General features: G+C 33.3%; 1 protein-coding gene across 2 annotated transcripts in view; it reads left to right on the forward strand.

The window, feature by feature from the left end:
* The window catches only part of LOC143079298 (uncharacterized protein C12orf56-like), a 153,943-nt gene extending 146,124 nt beyond the window's left edge, over positions 1 to 7,819 (forward strand). For both annotated transcript variants that reach the window (XM_076254560.1, XM_076254569.1), the window contains exons 11-13: positions 2,373 to 2,450; positions 5,521 to 5,702; positions 6,339 to 7,819. In XM_076254560.1, coding sequence (XP_076110675.1) covers positions 2,373 to 2,450; positions 5,521 to 5,702; positions 6,339 to 6,483 — 405 coding nt within the window. In that variant the 3' untranslated portion in view covers positions 6,484 to 7,819. The remainder of the gene's footprint in view (positions 1 to 2,372; positions 2,451 to 5,520; positions 5,703 to 6,338) is intronic.
* The last annotated feature ends 11,142 nt before the right edge of the window (positions 7,820 to 18,961 follow it).

Here is an 18,961-nt window from a genome sequence, read left to right on the forward strand (position 1 = left end):
CACGGATGCGGCCACTTTCATATTTGACAAAAAAAACATCTGAAAAGTGACGATTTTTTGCATATTTTATAGATTTTTCATATTTAAGCTTGAATCGGAGCGTTTTTAATGACTTAATCAGTTAAAATCTTTCATATAAACTAATTGAATCAATTGAAATAGACACTTAAGTGTTTAAAAAGTGTCCAAAATATTTCGTTAGATGAACCTGAAATTTGAGGCCAAAATCGGCCCTTACCGGACTTACTCCTTTCCAATTATACTTAAGTTATTGGCAAATTTCCAATGGAGTTTATTAATACTGAAGTTATATATATTGGCAAATTTCAAATACACATATTTTAAAGCAGTGTGAAGTAGTTCAAACATTACTTTTGGATTACCTCCCGTACACTGCTTTCAAATTGTCTTAACTGTCCTTTTACCAGGAAAAAAACCTTGTTTTTTCCCTTTTTTGGCCCTAATTCATAAACGATTTGAGCCATAAGCCCCCAAAGTCAATCCTAATCATCCCTTAGTAGTATGGAATCTTGTGGTATAATTTCAGAAAGATTCATACACTTTTACAAAAGTTATTGTCTTGAAACTACAACAATGCTTGTTTTTGACCCCTTTTTTGCCCTTTATTACTAGACTGTTTGCCCCATAACCCTTAAAATAAATCTCAACCTTCTACTTATGGTATTAAACTTGGTGGTACAATTTCAGAGCAATTGAAATACTTATACACAACTTATATTGTCCAGAAACTATAAAAATGCTTTTTAGGCCCATTTGGGCCTATGATTCCTAAACCTTAGGACCATAACCCCCAAAATCAATCCCAAGCTTCTTTTTGTGGTTGTAAACATTGTGTTAAAATTTATTAATTTCTATTTACTAAAGTTATTATCCGGAAACCATCCGTCTTCGGACGACGCTGACGACGACAACGTGATACCAATATACGGGTCGTTTAAAAACCAAAGCAGTTAGAGCAAATTTGACATGTGGTAAAAGTGTTCATATGATACAGTTCTATCAGCCCTGAAATTTTCAGATGAATCTAATAACCCATTGTTGGGTTACTGCCACTAAATTGGTAATTTTAAGGAAATTTTGCAGTTTTTGGTTATTATCTTGAATAGTATTAATGTTAAAGATAAGCTGTAAACAGCAAATATGTTCAGCAAAATAAGATCTACAAATAAGTTCATATGACCAAAATTGTCAATTGATTCCTTAAAGAGTTATTGCCCTTTAAGGACAATTTTACACAATTTGTTTATCATGTTTTTTAACTTTAGAAAATCTTCTCCTCTAAAACTACTAAACCAATTCCAACCAAAATTTAAGCTGAATGATACATTAAACAAAACAAAAACTACGATGAAATTTGACACTTAAACTCTTAAACGAAAGATAAATGCCAAAAAATCAAGGTGAGCGATTCAGGTTCTTGAGAGCCTCTTGTTCATAAACTATAAGCAAAAGGTCCAATATATTTGTCGTATGGAAAATTGTAAGCTGTACATGTCTGCTTGGCATGGTTCATCTGACCTTGACCTCATTTTCGTGGTTTATTGGTCAATGTTTAGTTTTTTTGGTTTAGTCATGTTTCTTTGAAACTACATTGTATAAACAATAGGTCAACTAGAGCCATGTCGTAGTAGTTAGTGCATTGGACTACTAACACAGAGTTTCCTGGTTCGATTCCTGTTCCGGGATGAAAATTTCAGGGACTGAATTTTCGGATCTCCCTTGACACCATTTGGTCTTGAGGAAACGATGATAGTCCGTTGTAAGGGGACGATACATGGCTGACCCGTGTTAAGAAAGAGCCATATCTCTTTGCACGTTAAAAACACCCTTGTAGATTTTGAAAAAGAGCAGGCTTATGCCGCTACAAGGCAGCACTCGCACCTGCAAAGTGGAAAGGGATGAATATATGTTGCAAAAATTGTTTCCTAATCCACTATAAAACAAATATATTTAAACTAAACTAACTGTTTTAATGTATTGAATGTTTGTAAGGTGTACATGCATTTTTTGTTTGGTTAATTTGACCTTTACCTCATTTTCTTGGATCATGTTTTGTTTGTGTGATAGTTGTAGAGAAGCTTTATATTTACGACTATCAACATAATATAAATGATTAGTACAAATGGCGAACACATTTCAGCTTGTGCACTCTTGTAATAATACCAAATGCTGGGAATGGACGATACTCACAATAATAAGAACTGGCATTCTGATATCTGATACATATAAGTGTATTTATATTTACCTGAAATCACAATTATAAATCTCCATCCTTCAAAAATTACAATAATAAATGTATGCAATAATTTCTGAATTAACAGTACCCCATTAAAAGATATTTTATCTTTCAGGCAAACTGGGGATTTAATGAAGGGAATTTCTTCAACATTAGTTGGATGGTAAAAACATTAGAAGAAATGAGAACTGTGGTAAGTTTAACTTCTGCTTTTGTCGCCAAAACAATAAAATTAGGCTTCATTTAAATTTTCAATATAGTTGATTATGTAACATGGCTATCTATTAGATTTACAGCAGTATATACTTGAAAAAATAAATTGAATATTTTCCAACAATGCTATCTTTAAAAACATTTCAGATTTAAAGAGACGTTATCTAGTTATAACTGATAAGTTATTAAGTCCGGAAGTTCTTTAATACAAATTATTTAAAACCATTACTAATTTCTTTCATATACTTCAAAATTTCCAAAAAAAAAAAAAAAAAGGAATCCTGCATATAAGACTTAATAAACAAAATATTGATTGTGATTTTGATATATCAAAAAAAACATCTACATCCTACGATATTTATATTGTTGCATTGCACTATGGTTTTTATACAAGCGCAAAAAAATTTGGAATCGTATAATGGTATGAAGTTGTCGTTGTTGCGTCGTCAGAAGACACATTTGGTGTCCGGACAATAACTTTAGTTAAAATAAATGGATCTGTATGAAATTTAATAAGAAGGTTCAATACCACAAAAGGAAGTTTGGGATTGATTTTGGGGATGCTAGTCCTAACCGTTTTGGAATAAAGGGCCAGAGACAAGCATTTTTCTACTTTCAGGATATTAACTTGTGTATCAGTATTTCAATTGCTCTGAAATTGTACCACAATGTTTAATACCACAAGTCAAGGGTTTGGATTCATTTTGGGGGGTTATGGTGCCAACAGTTTTGGTCTTAAGGGCCAAAAAGGGGCCAAAAACTAGCATTTTTGTAGCTTCTGCACAACAACTTGTGTGTCAATGTATGGATCTATCTTACATTGAAGCAAAAAGGTTCCATATCACAAAAGGAAGGTTTGGATATAGTTATGGGTAATTGCTCATTTCATGTGGGAATAAGGGACCAAAAAAAGGCTGAAAACAAGCATTTTTCTGTTTCCAGACAAAACTTGTGTTTAAGAATATGGATCTCTCTAAAATAGTTCTACAATGTTCCATACTACAAAGGAAAGGCTTGGACTGTGTGTGGGGTAATTGCTTTAAGGGAGGATTTAAAAAAAAGTTTTGGAGGTTCCAAATTTTGTAAGGGGTTCAAAACTTTTCAAATTTTAAAGAAGAAGATAGAATCTTAAATTGCACATTATTGTGCAATAGATTTGTAAGATTTTGACAGTCATTTTGTGTCAGTACCTATACTATATCAAAAGTTTGATCACAATCCAAATTCAGACAGAATCAAGCTTGAAAATTTTGTCCAAATTTGCCACAACTGTTCCGGGTGCAACCTCTGCTGACTTTTATTGATGTCTTGATAAAAAAAAATGATGTATTTGTTGTTATTTGCTTTTCGTATGCTAGTAATCTTGCATCAGTATATGGTATCTATCGGGTTTTTTTATACGATCGCAAAAAAAAATTATGATGTTGTCGTCTGAAGACACATTGGTTTCTGGACTATAACTTTAGTTTAAATGAATGGATCTCTTTGAAAATTTATAAGAAGGCTTAATATCACTAAGGAAAGTTGGGAATGATTTTGAGGATAAATGTCTCAACCGTTTAGGTTTTTTTTCATTTTTGTCTATAATGTTTTTAAAATTAATAGATATTCTGAAAATGACCAACAAGACATGCTGACTATGCGGTATGGGCTTTGTTCATTGTTGAAGGCCGTATGGTGACCTATAGTTGTTAATTTCTGTGTCATTTTGGTCTCTTGTGGACAGTTGACTCATTGGCACTCATACCACATCTTCTATTTTATATGATCTGCAAATGAGTTAACGTATCGGATATCATCAAACAACTCCTTATTGGAGTGATTGCCCTCTAAAGACGTTTTTTTTTTCTAACTTCTGGTGTTTTTGCCTCACATCCTAAAAAACAATATTAAATAGAAAGAAACTTTCAACAGCAAAAATATAAAAATTTATCAGCAAGGCAGGAATTGCAAATACGTCAAACATATCGATAAATTAGTCAACTTCTTATTAAAGTTATTGCCTTTTAATGATGATTTTTCACGTTTTTGCAGAATTTTTTAATAGGACAAATCATCATTCAAAATCTTCAGTAGACTTGTTTTCTGGAGTTACTGCCCTTAAACCATCTTTTTTAACATATTTCGCATTTTTAGCCTGTCATCTCAAAAACTACAACATATCGACACTTTTAAAAGGGAATAATTATCAGCAGGATAATTTCTTCAATTATGTTAACATGACTGAATTGATCAAAATAATAGTCAAATTCATCGGAGGGGGGCATTTAGTTTAACCCATGTCCGTCTATATGTACGTCTGCATGTCCCAAAATTGGTTTCCGTTCTCTAACTTGAGTTGGCCTCAACCACATGTTATTAAACTGATACACAACGCTTATTACAACAAAACACACATCAAGTTTGAATTTTGGTGACGTCACATTAACGGTTCTAGAGTTGTTTCCCTTTATAAATGGAAAAATTGCATTTTTTTTAGTTTCCGTTCTCTAACTTAAGTTCGCCTCAACCAAACTTCTACACAATGCTTATTTCCACAAATTACAATTCAACTTTGAATTTTGGTTGTGTCAATTTGACCATTATCGAGTTATGTCCCTTAATAAATTGAAAAATTGCAAAAATTTTAGTGTCCGTTCTGTAACTTAAGCTTGCCCCAACCAAACATTATGAAACCTATTAGAAGTACACATTTGGGTAGCGTCACTTTTATCGTTCTGAGACTTATACACAATACTTATTTATTTATTACCAGGTAAATGTCTTATTTTCATATTTTTCATGTCTTTGACTACATTTATTTTGGTTCACAAACCTATGCTCTCTCAAATATTCAATCACAATACAAATTCAGAGCTGTTATATTAAGCTTAAATGTTGTGTCCATACTTGCTCAACTGTACAGTGTTTGACCTCTGCAGGTAAATCCGGATTTCTGTCTTGAAAGATTTAACTTAACAAATACTATGTGTTATGTAATTTGTCATTGATATATTTTATTAATTTTATACTGATTCAGGTTTTCATTCTTTTATCTTATTTTTTTGTAGGAACTATTTGTGGAAAAGACCATTGACATAATGATGAAAATGATTAGACCTCCCAGAACAGATGTTTTATCACCCAGTGAAGCTGTATTGCTATACTCTATATTCTCAGTCTTACAGACATTACTTGAATATAGTCCGAAAATAGCCAATTATATCAAATCTCATTATCATGAAGAATTTAAGTAAGTTTATTCATAATTATTACACCTACAGGCTACTCTTAATATAGATAGCATACTGGAATGCCCTTTCTCATCTATCTGTTTATCTCATTTACCCATATTTGTTATGCAGTCATCTAGACTTTTTATATCTATTTTATCTGAAATTTTGGTCTGACTGTTTTAATCACATTTTATTAAAATTAATTTAACATGGTGTTTGATCTTAAAGTGTTTGACTTATACATGTCATGGTTCAACCTCTGCGGTTGTATAAATCTGCGCCCTGCGGAGTATCTTGTTCAAGGATAATTTGACTAAGGATTCTAGTGAAAATTGTTGTTTCCCCAATGACAATGTGTGGTCATGGGGTATGGGAGCGTAGTACTTACAGACAGGTCATTGGTATTAAAAACAATATTAACGCCTTCTATTTCCATAATTTGTGATGAATGTATTTGAAAAGTAAAACTTTTATGTATTATCTGTGAAATCATTTTTTAAACATCATATAAGGATTCCTTGCGTATCAAATAATTAAGTATCGTGATTTGCACATCATACATGTTCTAATTATTGATTTTGCATACTTTTTCGAAATGAAAAAGTTGTTAAGTAATAATGACTGTATATTTATATTCATGATTAATTTTTCAGATATTTTGTGCAGGCGCCTTCAATAATGAAAAAACTACCATCCAACTATCCACTATGTAACCTGACACTAAGCCTTCTAGATAAAGTGATGAATATGGTGGTTGAGGCTCAAACAACATCATCGTTTCCTAAATCACCAAGATAGTGTTCAACATAAAAAATTTGATTAAGATTGACAATTTTTTATTGTCTTGCCTTGACAGAGTCAAAAAGCGAGACATAGGTATGCTGTTTCTGGCGACGGCAGCGTCAACAATGTATTAGTTTGTGATTATGTCTAGTTTATGGTGAACCACAAGTGGTAGGTCAATCATATTTGGTATGCAGTTTTATAAGCATTGGCACATCTCATTTCCATGGAAAATATTTGGCCCTGCCCCTTCAGACTATTGACTTCGAAACGTTTGCTTATTTTACATGTATTAGTTTGTGATTAGGTCAGTTTTTGGGGAACCACGTGTGGTAGGTCAATGATATTTGGTATGCAGTTGTATAAGCATTGGCATATCTCATTTCCATCGAGATAATTTGGCTCCGCCCCCTTAGTCATGGTCTATTGACTGATTTTTTTCAAAATTATCATGTATTATTTTGTGATTAGGTCAGTTCCAGGGGAACCATTAGTGGTAGGCCAATGTTAATTGGTATTCAGTTGTATAAGCATTGGCACATCTCATTTCCATGAAAAATATTTGGCCTCTCCCCTCAGTCACAGTCTAATGACTTTGAAACTTATCTTAGTTAACATGTATTAGTTTGTGATTAGATCAGTTTAAGATTAACTGCTAATGTTAAGTCTATGATATTTGGTATGCATATTTATTGACATTTGCAAGTATCGTTTCCATGGAGATTATATAGCCCCACCCCCTCTTCATGGTTCATTGACTTTGAACCTTTTACATAGTTTACAAGTTTTAAATGTTTGTATTTAAGTTTGGTAACGACTTATAATAAACAAATGGGATTTGGTATGTAGTTGTATTATCATTGGCACATCTCATTTACATGGAGATTGTTGAGCCATGTAACTCAGTCATGTTTCATTGACTTTGAATATTTGCATAACTTGTGTAAGATGTTAAAGTATTGCTATTTTGATTTCAACATTTGCATAATCAAAATTACAAAAAGGCGAGACATATCTCTGTGATAACAGTTTAATATTGGTATAGAAATTATAAAATAGTGAATATCATGAAGTAAAATTTCCAATAGAAGATAAATATTAAGCCCATTGAATTGGTACTTTTATTTATATCTGTATTACACAAGGTAACCACAATCCTGTTTTAATGTTAGAAGAATCAAGGAGATTATATTTCGTCCTCTCTCCTTCTAATATAACCTCCTTGGTAGAATTATCTTTTTACACACATTATATCAGTTACCTCATATGTGAATCATCTATTTTGTTAATTTATTTAAGGCTTATTATATGGTTTCATATTGACAATTAAAGAGCAAATGTGATGATATTACGACCTAGTTTTAATCAAAGCATTATGATAAGATTTCAACTCGTTTGTTGTGGTCATAAGTCGTTTTAGGAGTGATTCCCTTAAGATTCCTACAAGCTTTCAGCTGTCTTTAATTCTAAGATAAAATGCTCCCAACATATTTTGCATTACGATATGTTTAGTTCTACGAAATCAGCATGTCCGTTTTCAGTATTTTTAATGTTTTCCGGTCTGTGCGTATGTTTGTTCTTTCGTCCGTCTTTCCTGCTTCAGGTTAAAGTTTTGGTCAAGGTTAAGTTTTTGATGAAGTTGAAGTCCAATCAATTTGAAAACATATGCATGGATACTGTCTTGGTTTTATTTTTATCTAACCGCTTAGGATTGTTGAAAAAAATTTAAAATCAAAACTTTGAAAAAGATTTTCAAAAAAATCTATGGCAAAAATTTTGAACTCAAATTTCGAATTAAGAAAGTAAAACTTTTCACTGGAAGCTTATTTGTGAAATAAGCCAAATAAAATCATTGACAAACACTCTTTGTGTGGTTCCATCTGTAGAAAAGCCTCATTGATTGGTGCAAGGAGGTTATATTATATAACCTCCTTGATTGGTGGCATTCAATTTCATATGGCTGGTGATCTATCGCTTTGTTCAACATGCACTGGTGATTAAAAAAATCTATGATTCTGAGAAATATTTACTCTTGAAATTGAATTTGGGTTACGTAACAAGGTGATAGGCAAACACCTTCTATAAAATAAAATTAACTGCAGACTGATTGTTGGCTGAGAAATTACATATGTTAAGACTAATACAATTTACATATAAGACATAAACAAGGAATTTAGCCTGCATTTTCATTGTACATGAGAATGAATATTCATTATAAAAAAAAATCGTTTCCAATGATACGTGTTTAATATATCTAAGATGCAGTTTAAACATATTTTATTTGCGCAAATCCAAAAGGAGCAGAGACAAGTCATACATACCATGGAAGTAATATTTACCATGGAAGTAATATTTAAATATTACTTCCATGTACATACTTATATAAATTAAGTTCTCCACATAACAATATGTATGTTCCAAGTATTTGGACATTATGCATACTTTTTCAAAATGCTCATAGGTGTCAGACCACCAATTACTCCCTCCAATTTAGAACGTATGTGTAAGTAGGCCTACTCGGACAAAAATAGTGCATTTGATGTCGTAGTTTATTTAAACTTAACAACAAATTGGCAGAAATGAAACTTTTGGTGAAAGAGAAATATATTCAGAACATTTTGCTCCAGAATTTACTTGTCTATGAGTTTGCATTCAATATTGAGGATTAATGAACTCCATAGTATCTATAATACTAAAATAACGAGGTCCAGTTTGTCAGCCGTCATCACGTAAAAACGACGAATCAAAGAATTCAACTTTATATATAACTAATATAGTACAAAGGTGTAGATTAAAAATTACACCACTCCAGGCCTTTTTGTTTTCCACGTAATTAATATTGCCAATAATTAAAGTTCCGGATCGAGTCCGATACCGATACCAATAGTATATTCACCTGTTCCCTATTACCTTATCTGTACGTTCCGCATCTGACAGGCGCACCACCAAACGGTGTATTCAGGATTAATAAGCTATATACACGGGTCATAATCACAGGGTTGACACTACTAAATTGTCAAATTGTTACCTATTGTAGTATTTTAATCAGTAAGACTTTCTAAGATAACAATACGAATACTAAAAATCTGTGACTAAAAATAAGGCGTATAGGTACAGTTTTCAATTTGTTAGCGGGCATGACGTAAAACAGCGAATTAAAGAATTCAACTTTATTTATAACTAATATAGGACAATGCTGTTGATTAAAAAATACTCAACTCCAGGACCTTTTGTTTTCCAAATAATTAATATTACCAATAATTGACAAGTTCCAGTTCGACGGGTTCAAACAGAAAGATTTGAAAGCAGAGAAAACTGTGTATCTTATAATCGGCATGACTTTATCAGATGGCAATTCTAATACTAAAATAAGGCTTGCGCATAGTTATATACTTTAATTCAGTCACGGACCCGCGATATCACGGGTGTGTTCTAGTACTAATTTAAGATTTGCAGAAAACCAGGGGTTATTTTTATTGGTATCTCTATTCGGGACACCTCTTCTTTCTTATATGATTTTAAATGTATGGTCCGAGTACAGTTATCGATCGTCCTTTGATTGGGGAATATAGTCCTTAGTGTGGACAGTGTGTTATTTGCCCATTTTTTTTTTTATACCCCTTCTAAATTTATTTCTCCATGTTGTATGCCTCATATAGCAAGTAGAGGGGGGGGGGGTGACACTGTAAAATGTCACATATTGCAAATTTTGAGCCTTAAACCTAAGTTTGTGCTATTTTTAACTTTTCTCACCCTGACAATATGCTTTTGTATAAAAAAAAATGTCCTAAATTGTTATAATTGCACAGTAAGTGGTTTCTGTGGTGTTAAACATAAAAACAAAATAGGTTGTTTACTACCCTCAAATAATTGTTTACTGAAATTATTTAAGTTTTACCCCTTATATCATTGTGTCATACCATGTATTTGGCAGATAGCATAGCCTGATGTAAACACTGCAGAAACTCCCAAAAATACCATTTATTATCTCAAATGAAAGTTTTATATCTTAAATTTTATTGACTGATGTAAATAAAAACAGTTAAATGACAATGACTGCACCTTTGATTAATTAAAAGTCCCTTTACTGGCACCAGGTGAAAAAAGGGGGGTCAAAATTCCTTGACACTTCAATACATTGGATTTTTTACTAAACTCATTGCAAAAATGGTGGAAAGTCTTTAAAGCAGTAGAACAAACAAGGAAAAATCAACCAAAAACTGATCTTGCTATTGAAATTTTATGTTCCTGTAGTCCGGAATGAATTTTTCAAGAATATTCTGTCAAAGTCATACATTACAGTCAGTTTAAATTGAGCTGCAAAATTTGGAATATAAGTCACATAATGCTCAGATAGGATGTTTTGAACTACAAATTGACTAAGGATTAATAAAATAGCAAAACAATAGATTTTTAATCAACTTTTTTGTCTCTTTAAAGCGAAATGCGGTGAAACCTCAAAATTAGAAAACGATTGTTTTTTTTGGTTCTTTTTACTGATCATTTGAAATGAAAGTAGCCACATTTCAATTTGTTTAGGGGCAAAATGTCAAATATTGCAAATTTAGAGTCTTTTAAAACCTGAGTTTGTGCTATTTTTATACGACCGCAAAAAATGTTACGGTCGTATATTGTTATCACGTCGGCGTCGTCGTCAGCATCGTCCGAAGACAGATGGTTTCCGGATAATAACTTTAGTATAAGTAAATAGAAATCAATAAAATTTGAACACAGTATTTATAACTACAAAAGGAAGGTTGGGATTGATTTTGGGGGTTATGGTCCCATTGGTTTAGGAACTAACTTTGGGCCCCAAAAACATACATTTATCTAGTTTCAGGATAATTAGTTGTGTATAAGTATTTCAATTACTCTGAAATTGTACCACAATGTTGATACCATCTAGTAGAAGGTTTGGATTCATTTTAAGGGTTATGGGGCAAACAGTCTAGGAATTAAGGACCAAAAAGGGGCCAAAAACAAGCATTTTTGAAGTTTTGGGACAATAACTTATGTTTAACTGTATGGATCTCTCTGACATTGAATTGAATTTATAACATGCAATTTAACCAAATGACAGCCTATTACTTAAAATTAATTGGTTTTAAAACTATTTTTCACCAAAATATAAAGTGTCGCTCGGGGTGTCAAATTTTGCATCTCAAGGGGTAGAAAATCGGTCTTCATCGGATACCTATGATATGTCAACTACTTAATCACAATCCAAATTCAAAGCTGTATCAAGCTTGAATGTTGTGTCCATACTTGCCCCAACTCTTCAGGGTTCTACCACTGCGGTCGTATAAAGCTGCGCCCTGCGGAGCTTCTGGTTTATATTTATGGGGCCAAAAAGTATTTTACAGAAAACTTGTGTGAGCTCGGAATAGTCGATTCCTAAGATGAAGAAATTCATTTTGCAGTTCCAAGCCAAAAAATACTATCGAACTTTAACACCATGGACCTTAATATCCCAAGGTCTACCTCTCCAGGCATCGTTTTTCCTGTATTGAATATGTCAAGTAACCAACAAAATGATTAATTTATGGTAGGTGCTGACGGGGAAAAAAAGGTAACAGCAGGGGTGAAGGCAGGGATGGAGATGTAGATATATTCGGTTTTGAAGATGAAATAACATTTAAGGGGAAAAAACACTACTGCAAGACCAAATAAGTATTTTGAATGAAATTACTAACTTTTGACTTGGAAAACATTTATTGGGTATGACTATCGACAAGTTTTTGGAACTTTTTCTTTGTAAAAGGGTACACGAGGCGCTTAAAATGATAGGTCTACGATTGAAAGACTGTAAAGAGCTCGCCATATGCCAGAAATTGTGTCTTCAGAAGTTTGTTGTAATGGCAGGTGACAATTGCGTTAATGTGTTTGTGATAAGAGGATTACAGGCGTCATTGTTTCAGCAAACGTAATTTGTGGGAAATGGCCTTTATTGTATCATCTCGGTTCTTTCTAGTGCTTGTGACATATTTGGAACACAATCCCATTATGTTAATGAAAGCAAAGTAGACATCTCGTTTAAAGGAAAACATCTCAGCCTCATGGAACATGAATGAATTGTTTCAACGTGAGAACCAAGATATATAAAGCAGAAGTCAGACTTTGGAATATCAATAATGTGTCTAAACCACACCGGCAAAATTTGTTCGGACTCGATGGTATCTAACATCCGGCACAATGACGGGACATTAATAGACAGAAGAAAGCTAGCTTTCTCCTTATTTTCTTATTTTTTTTCATGATATCGAAGAATATATATACATATACAACTATTTTCTATTGTGATATGCAATATTTTCTACAACCGTTCTATAATAACGGAGAAATATGTAAAATTGCACGTCAAAATGACGAATTGAGTGAACCTTGCCTCGAAATTGTTTAATTTCTCGTCAAATTGTTCACATTGTACGGAAAGAAAGGTACGAGAAGAGAGATACTGACACGGAGATTGCAAAACTTGTTTTTATGGACATCTCAATACTTGTATTTCTGAGTATGGAACGAAAGAAATGGGTCATGTCAAAATGGAACTGGCCGGTTTCGTCAATGTTTACCACCCGGTTTGGTCATAGATTTCACGATGCATAACCCAGTTTGGTCAAATAAAAAAAAATCATAATCGCATTGCATTATAATTGATAATTTAACTTCAGTGTTAAAAAAGAGTTTTGTGACTGGGTCGTTGGAAAACAAGTTATTTCACAGGACAACGGCTTATTATTTATATGATTAGTCTCAGATTCAAATAAATAATAAGCAAACACTAGAATTCCTACTCTTATAGAACACAAATAATTTTAATTTTACTTTGCATTAAAAAAAAAAAGCAGAATACATATAATTGAAGGTTATCACGCAAATTGAGGCTACGGCTCTTAAATATGCGTTTCTATATGAATTATTGAAAATATGTTTAAACTTGAAATTAGAGTTAAACTTTACGGTCTTAAAAAATCGAAACACACAATTGATATGTGATTTTCTCGTACAATAGGATGGACACCTTTATAAGTAAACTTATCATTCTATGTATGTAATCTTTTTTAGGATCGTTAAAAGTAAATCTTCTTAAGGATAAACGTTGATGATATTAAGATATTTTTGCAGCTGCGTACAGTGATACCGATATCCGAACAAATTTTGCCGGTATGGTTTAGACACAATGATCAAGGTCCATGGCGATGAAGTCTATATTATCTTTTGGCTTGGAACTTCAAAATTAATTCCTGCGTCTTCGGGATCGACCATTCCGCGTTCACACAAATTTTTTGGCCTCAAATTTCAGTTTCATCTGACGAAAGATTTTGACCATTTTTTAAACACTTAAGTGTCTATTTCATATGATTCAATTAATTTATGTGAAAGATTTTAACTTATTTAGTCATTAAAAACGATCCGATTCAAGCTCAAATATGAAAAATCTACCAAATATGCGAAAAAATATCACTTTTCAGATGATTTTTGTCAAAAACGAAAGTGGCCGCATCCGTGTTCATCCTCAATCTTTATATATGTTATGTATTATTATCAAATACAACTTCCATTTCAATATTTTGGATGAACACGAATGCGGCCACTTTCGTTTTACACGGATATCGTCTAAAATTTAACTAAAATGCTGGAATTTGGAAGATTTCAGTAATTTACCATGATTTAATGGTGCTAGTACCCAATAAATGTGCCTTGTATTGTCAAAAACAGCCCATATTTATGTAGCAGAACCATTCTACTATCCAATAAATAACTAAAAGTTTAGATTTTAACAATTTTGTAAAATTGCTATATTTTGGGGCCAAAAAAGGGTCTTACTGGACCTACTCCTTTTCTGTAATGTGTTCAGTATATTTTGGTCCACCCATATTTTATAATACCATGAAAAAGTCTGTAACGAGTTTTCCAAAACCTCTTTGTTGTTTCCCGATACCACATTTCTAATGTTATTCTTTTTGACATAAATCTAACCATCTCCAGGAAAAGAAGAAAAATATTGTCTAAAGGAAATTTATTGTCTAAACTCATAAATCAAAAATAAACTAAAAAAGCCATGGCTAAAATGAAAAAGACAAACAGACACCTAACTAATATTACACCAGAAACAACATAGAAAACTAAAGACTGAGCAACACGAACCCCACCAAAAGCTGGGGGTGATCTCTGGTGCTCTGGAAGGGTAGGCAGATCCTGCTCCACATGTGACACCCGTCGTGAAGCTCGTGTTATTACAAATCCGGTAAATAGTTTAATTCAGTTTGTCACATTTATGAAAAGGGAAGAGATTGTGGTTACGACGTAAGAAACATATCCGATATCATCTGTGAAACGGTTATTCCATAACAGTCAACCAAATCATGATGGCGTCCATAAAATTTACGAAGGGATGATTTCAACTTCACCATTTGGAACTCTTGATGTAATAGCTTCCTTGTAAGCAGCAACCCTCTATCAAGGAAATCATGATAGAAAATACAAGCGCAGGATTATCGTATCAATTGGGAGATATGTACTCCGTGTGCAATTGTGCTACATAGAAATGGAAAGTTTACTATTGGATGGAGTTTGACTGTTGGTGGCTTCGGGCAAATCTTATATGGAGGTCTGCTCTACGATTTTCATCAGTGTTTCAGTGCATTGAGCCACAGCCGTGACTTTTTTCTGACCATTATAGTGACTGAAAAGGAAAAGAAATCATTTTCCACCTTTAAAAACAAAATATTTTGAGTCATTTTTTTTTCTTTTTATGAAATCAAAAGCACATGTCTTATAAAACTAAAAAACAGGCAAAAAGAAATGCCTTCAGTTTGTAATGTGTAATTGTTCCGGACCATATGAGTATTTGGACCATACGTGTCTGGTCATGACCATATGCGTATACTCATATAGTCCGACCGTACGCGTATGGTCGGACCATATGAGTATAATACTCGTTTGGTTATTAACGAGCCGGACCATATGAGTATTTGGACCATACAGGTGTTTTTTTCTTCAAATTACATTATAAACGTTTCAATAATACGAAAACTTTATCTAAAAAAAACAGTGATGGTTACATGACAATTTATCAATTTTATAATCTAAAAACTACGCAAAAATTAAATATGGACGCTATAGCTAGTTTTCATCGCTAGTTACATTCTTGCATGTAGGCTTGGGTGACATTCACTTCCACACGGCTCCCAAACAACTTGTAAACGGTCAACATCCCCACCCCTAAATCATATATATTCTTGAATAGGACGACAAAACAAATCAAACGTAATTAAAGGGAAGTCCCTAGGGGTCACCCCACCCCGTTCAATTTGAGAATGTACTATTATCTTGTAAACGGTCCAGATCCCCACCCCTAAACCATATATATTCTTGAATGGGACGATAAAACAAATCAAATGAAATTAAATGGAAGTCCCCGGGGGTCATCCCTACCCCGTTCAATTTTAGAATGTGCTATTATCTTGTAAACGGTCCAGATCCCCACCCCTAAACCATATATATTATTGTAGGGGACAATAAAACAAATGAAATGAAATAAAAGGAAAGTCCCTAGGGGTCATCCCACCTCCTCTTGTTTGAAAACTTGTAAGCGGTCAACATCCCCACCCCTAAACTATATATATTCTTGTAAGGGACAATAAAACTAATCAAATGAAATTAAATGGAAGTTCCTGGGGGTCACCCCCACCCCGTTCAATTTGAGAATGTACTATTATCTTGTAAACGGTCCAGATCCCCACCCCTAAACCATATATATTCTTGAATGGGACGATAAAACAAATCAAATGAAATTAAATGGAAGTCCCCGGGGGTCATCCCTACCCCGTTCAATTTTAGAATGTGCTATTATCTTGTAAACGGTCCAGATCCCCACCCCTAAACCATATATATTATTGTAGGGGACAATAAAACAAATGAAATGAAATAAAAGGAAAGTCCCTAGGGGTCATCCCACCTCCTCTTGTTTGAAAACTTGTAAGCGGTCAACATCCCCACCCCTAAACTATATATATTCTTGTAAGGGACAATAAAACTAATCAAATGAAATTAAATGGAAGTTCCTGGGGGTCACCCCCACCCCGTTCAATTTGAGAATGTACTATTATCTTGTAAACGGTCCAGATCCCCACCCCTAAACCACATATATTCTTGTAGGGGACAATAAAACAAATGAAATGAGATAAAAGGGAAGTCCTGAGGGGGTCATCCCACCCCCTCTTGTTTGAAAACTTGTAAACGGTCAACATCCCCACCCCTAAACCATATATATTCTTGTAGGGGACTATAAAACAAATAAAATGAAATAAAAGGGAAGTCCCTAGGGGGTCTCCCACCCCACTCTTGCAGTATGAAAACTTGTTAATGGTCAACATCCCCACCCCTAAACCATATATATTCTTGTATGGGACAATAAAACAAATCAAATGAAATGTAGGTAAAGTCCCTGGGGGTCACCACCACCCCCCTCCTGTTTGAATACTTGTAAATGGTGGAGATCCCCACCAGTAAGCCATATATATTCTTGTACATGGGACAAAAAATCAAATCAAATGAACATGGGACCATATGAATGGCGAGTTATGGAAGCTTTGTTTGGGAGACTTCGTAACAGCATCCTGTTACAATTACTTCTTGTTGCCTTTTTGCATTTGCAAGAAATTTGTGCACGATCCTTTTCATTTACACCTTTTGTTTGCGAGTGAAAAGCTAGATTTTTTTGCAGCTGCGTACAGTGATACCGAGGTCTTTATCCATTAGTTAATAGTTTAAACATATTTTATTTGCTGAATTAAAGCAAAATGGATTAGACACAAGTAAATCATACTTATGAAGTCTTCTCCATAATACAATATAAAATTACAATAATAGTATAATATAATGGACATGCATATAAAACAAACAATTTATACAATATAATACTAGCTTTCATAGGTGAACAAAGAGTATAGAAAGTAAAAAGAGAAAAAGAAAGTTTGAAAAGTCGTATAATTCTGTGACGATGACTTGTGAATTGATGACAATGATGAAGTTCCGTGTCAGTAATAATAACGCTCTTTCAAGGCATAAGAAATCTGTTTGACCTTTTTATGAAATTTTGAACATGTTTGAAAATTTGAATATTTTGTTCGTTCGAAAGTTCCAAGTGTCCGCAAATTAATAGTTTTGTATCTAAAACAAAGTTTTCAGATAGCCAGTTAAGGTTATGGAACAAGGTTTTTCTACATAATGTGTATTTTGGGCAAACGAAGAAGTAGACATCCTCAATATCGGACCCACAATTGCAAGAAGGATCATCTATAATATTAGCTATAAATAGGTCTGTTTAAGAATGAAGCGGAACATCGCAATTGCGTTCAGATTATATTTAATTTCCTTGGGCCGTTCAAATAAAACGTTTCAATTTTACATAATAGACTATCGTTTTTTAATTCTTTTTTAAATTTAGAAACTTAAGTCGACACTGCGAATTTTTGGATCAAGTTTATTCCATTCACGTATAGTAGAGGGAATAAACGATTCAGTAGTAAGGAAAAGTCTACAAAATGGAACAATAATATCATGACCATCTGGCAACGGGTAGTTGGTTGTACTTTGTACACAAGGAGGTACAAGATTACATAGATATTCTGGTGCATGCTTTTGGTTCATGTTATAAAACATCTGTAATTTTCTTCTTCTTTCAAAAAGAGATTCCAAGCCAACCTCAGAATATAAAGTTTCAGTTTTTATACGACCGCAAAAATTGAAAAAATTTTGGTCGTATATTGGTATCACGTTGGCGTCGTCGTCTGCGTCGTCGTCGACGTCCGAATACTTTTAGTTTTCGCACTCTAACTTTAGTTAAAGTCAATAGAAATCTATGAAATTTGAACACAAGGTTTGTGACCATAAAAGGAAGGTTGGGATTGATTTTGGAAGTTTTGGTCCCAACAGTTTAGGAATTAGGGGCCAAAAAAGGCCCAAATAAGCATTTTCTTGGTTTTCGCACTATAACTTTAGTTTAAGTAGATAGAAATCTGTGAAATTTTGACACAAGGTTTATGACCACAAAAGGAAGGTTGGGATTGATTTTGGGTGTTTTGGTTCCAACAGTTTATGAATAAGGGGCCCAAATGGTCCAAAATTAAACTTTGTTTGATTTCATCAAAAATTGAATAATTAAGGTTCTTTGATATGACGAATCTAACTGTGTATGTAGATTCTTAATTTTTGGTCCCGTTTTCAAATTGGTCTACATTAAAGTCCAAAGGGTCCAAAATTAAACTTAGTTTGATTTTAACAAAAATTGAATCCTTGGGGTACTTTGATATGCTACATCTAAAAATGTACTTAGATTTTTGATTATTGGCCCAGTTTTCAGGTTGGTCCAAATCGGGGTCCAAAATTAAACTTTGTTTGATTTCATCAAAAATTGAATAATTGGGGTTCTTTGATATGCCAAATCTAACTGTGTATGTAGATTCTTAATTTTTGGTCCCGTTTTCAA

The sequence above is a fragment of the Mytilus galloprovincialis genome, chromosome 1, assembly GCF_965363235.1.
Source record: "Mytilus galloprovincialis chromosome 1, xbMytGall1.hap1.1, whole genome shotgun sequence".
In the NCBI taxonomy this organism is placed as follows: Eukaryota; Metazoa; Mollusca; class Bivalvia; order Mytilida; family Mytilidae; genus Mytilus; species Mytilus galloprovincialis.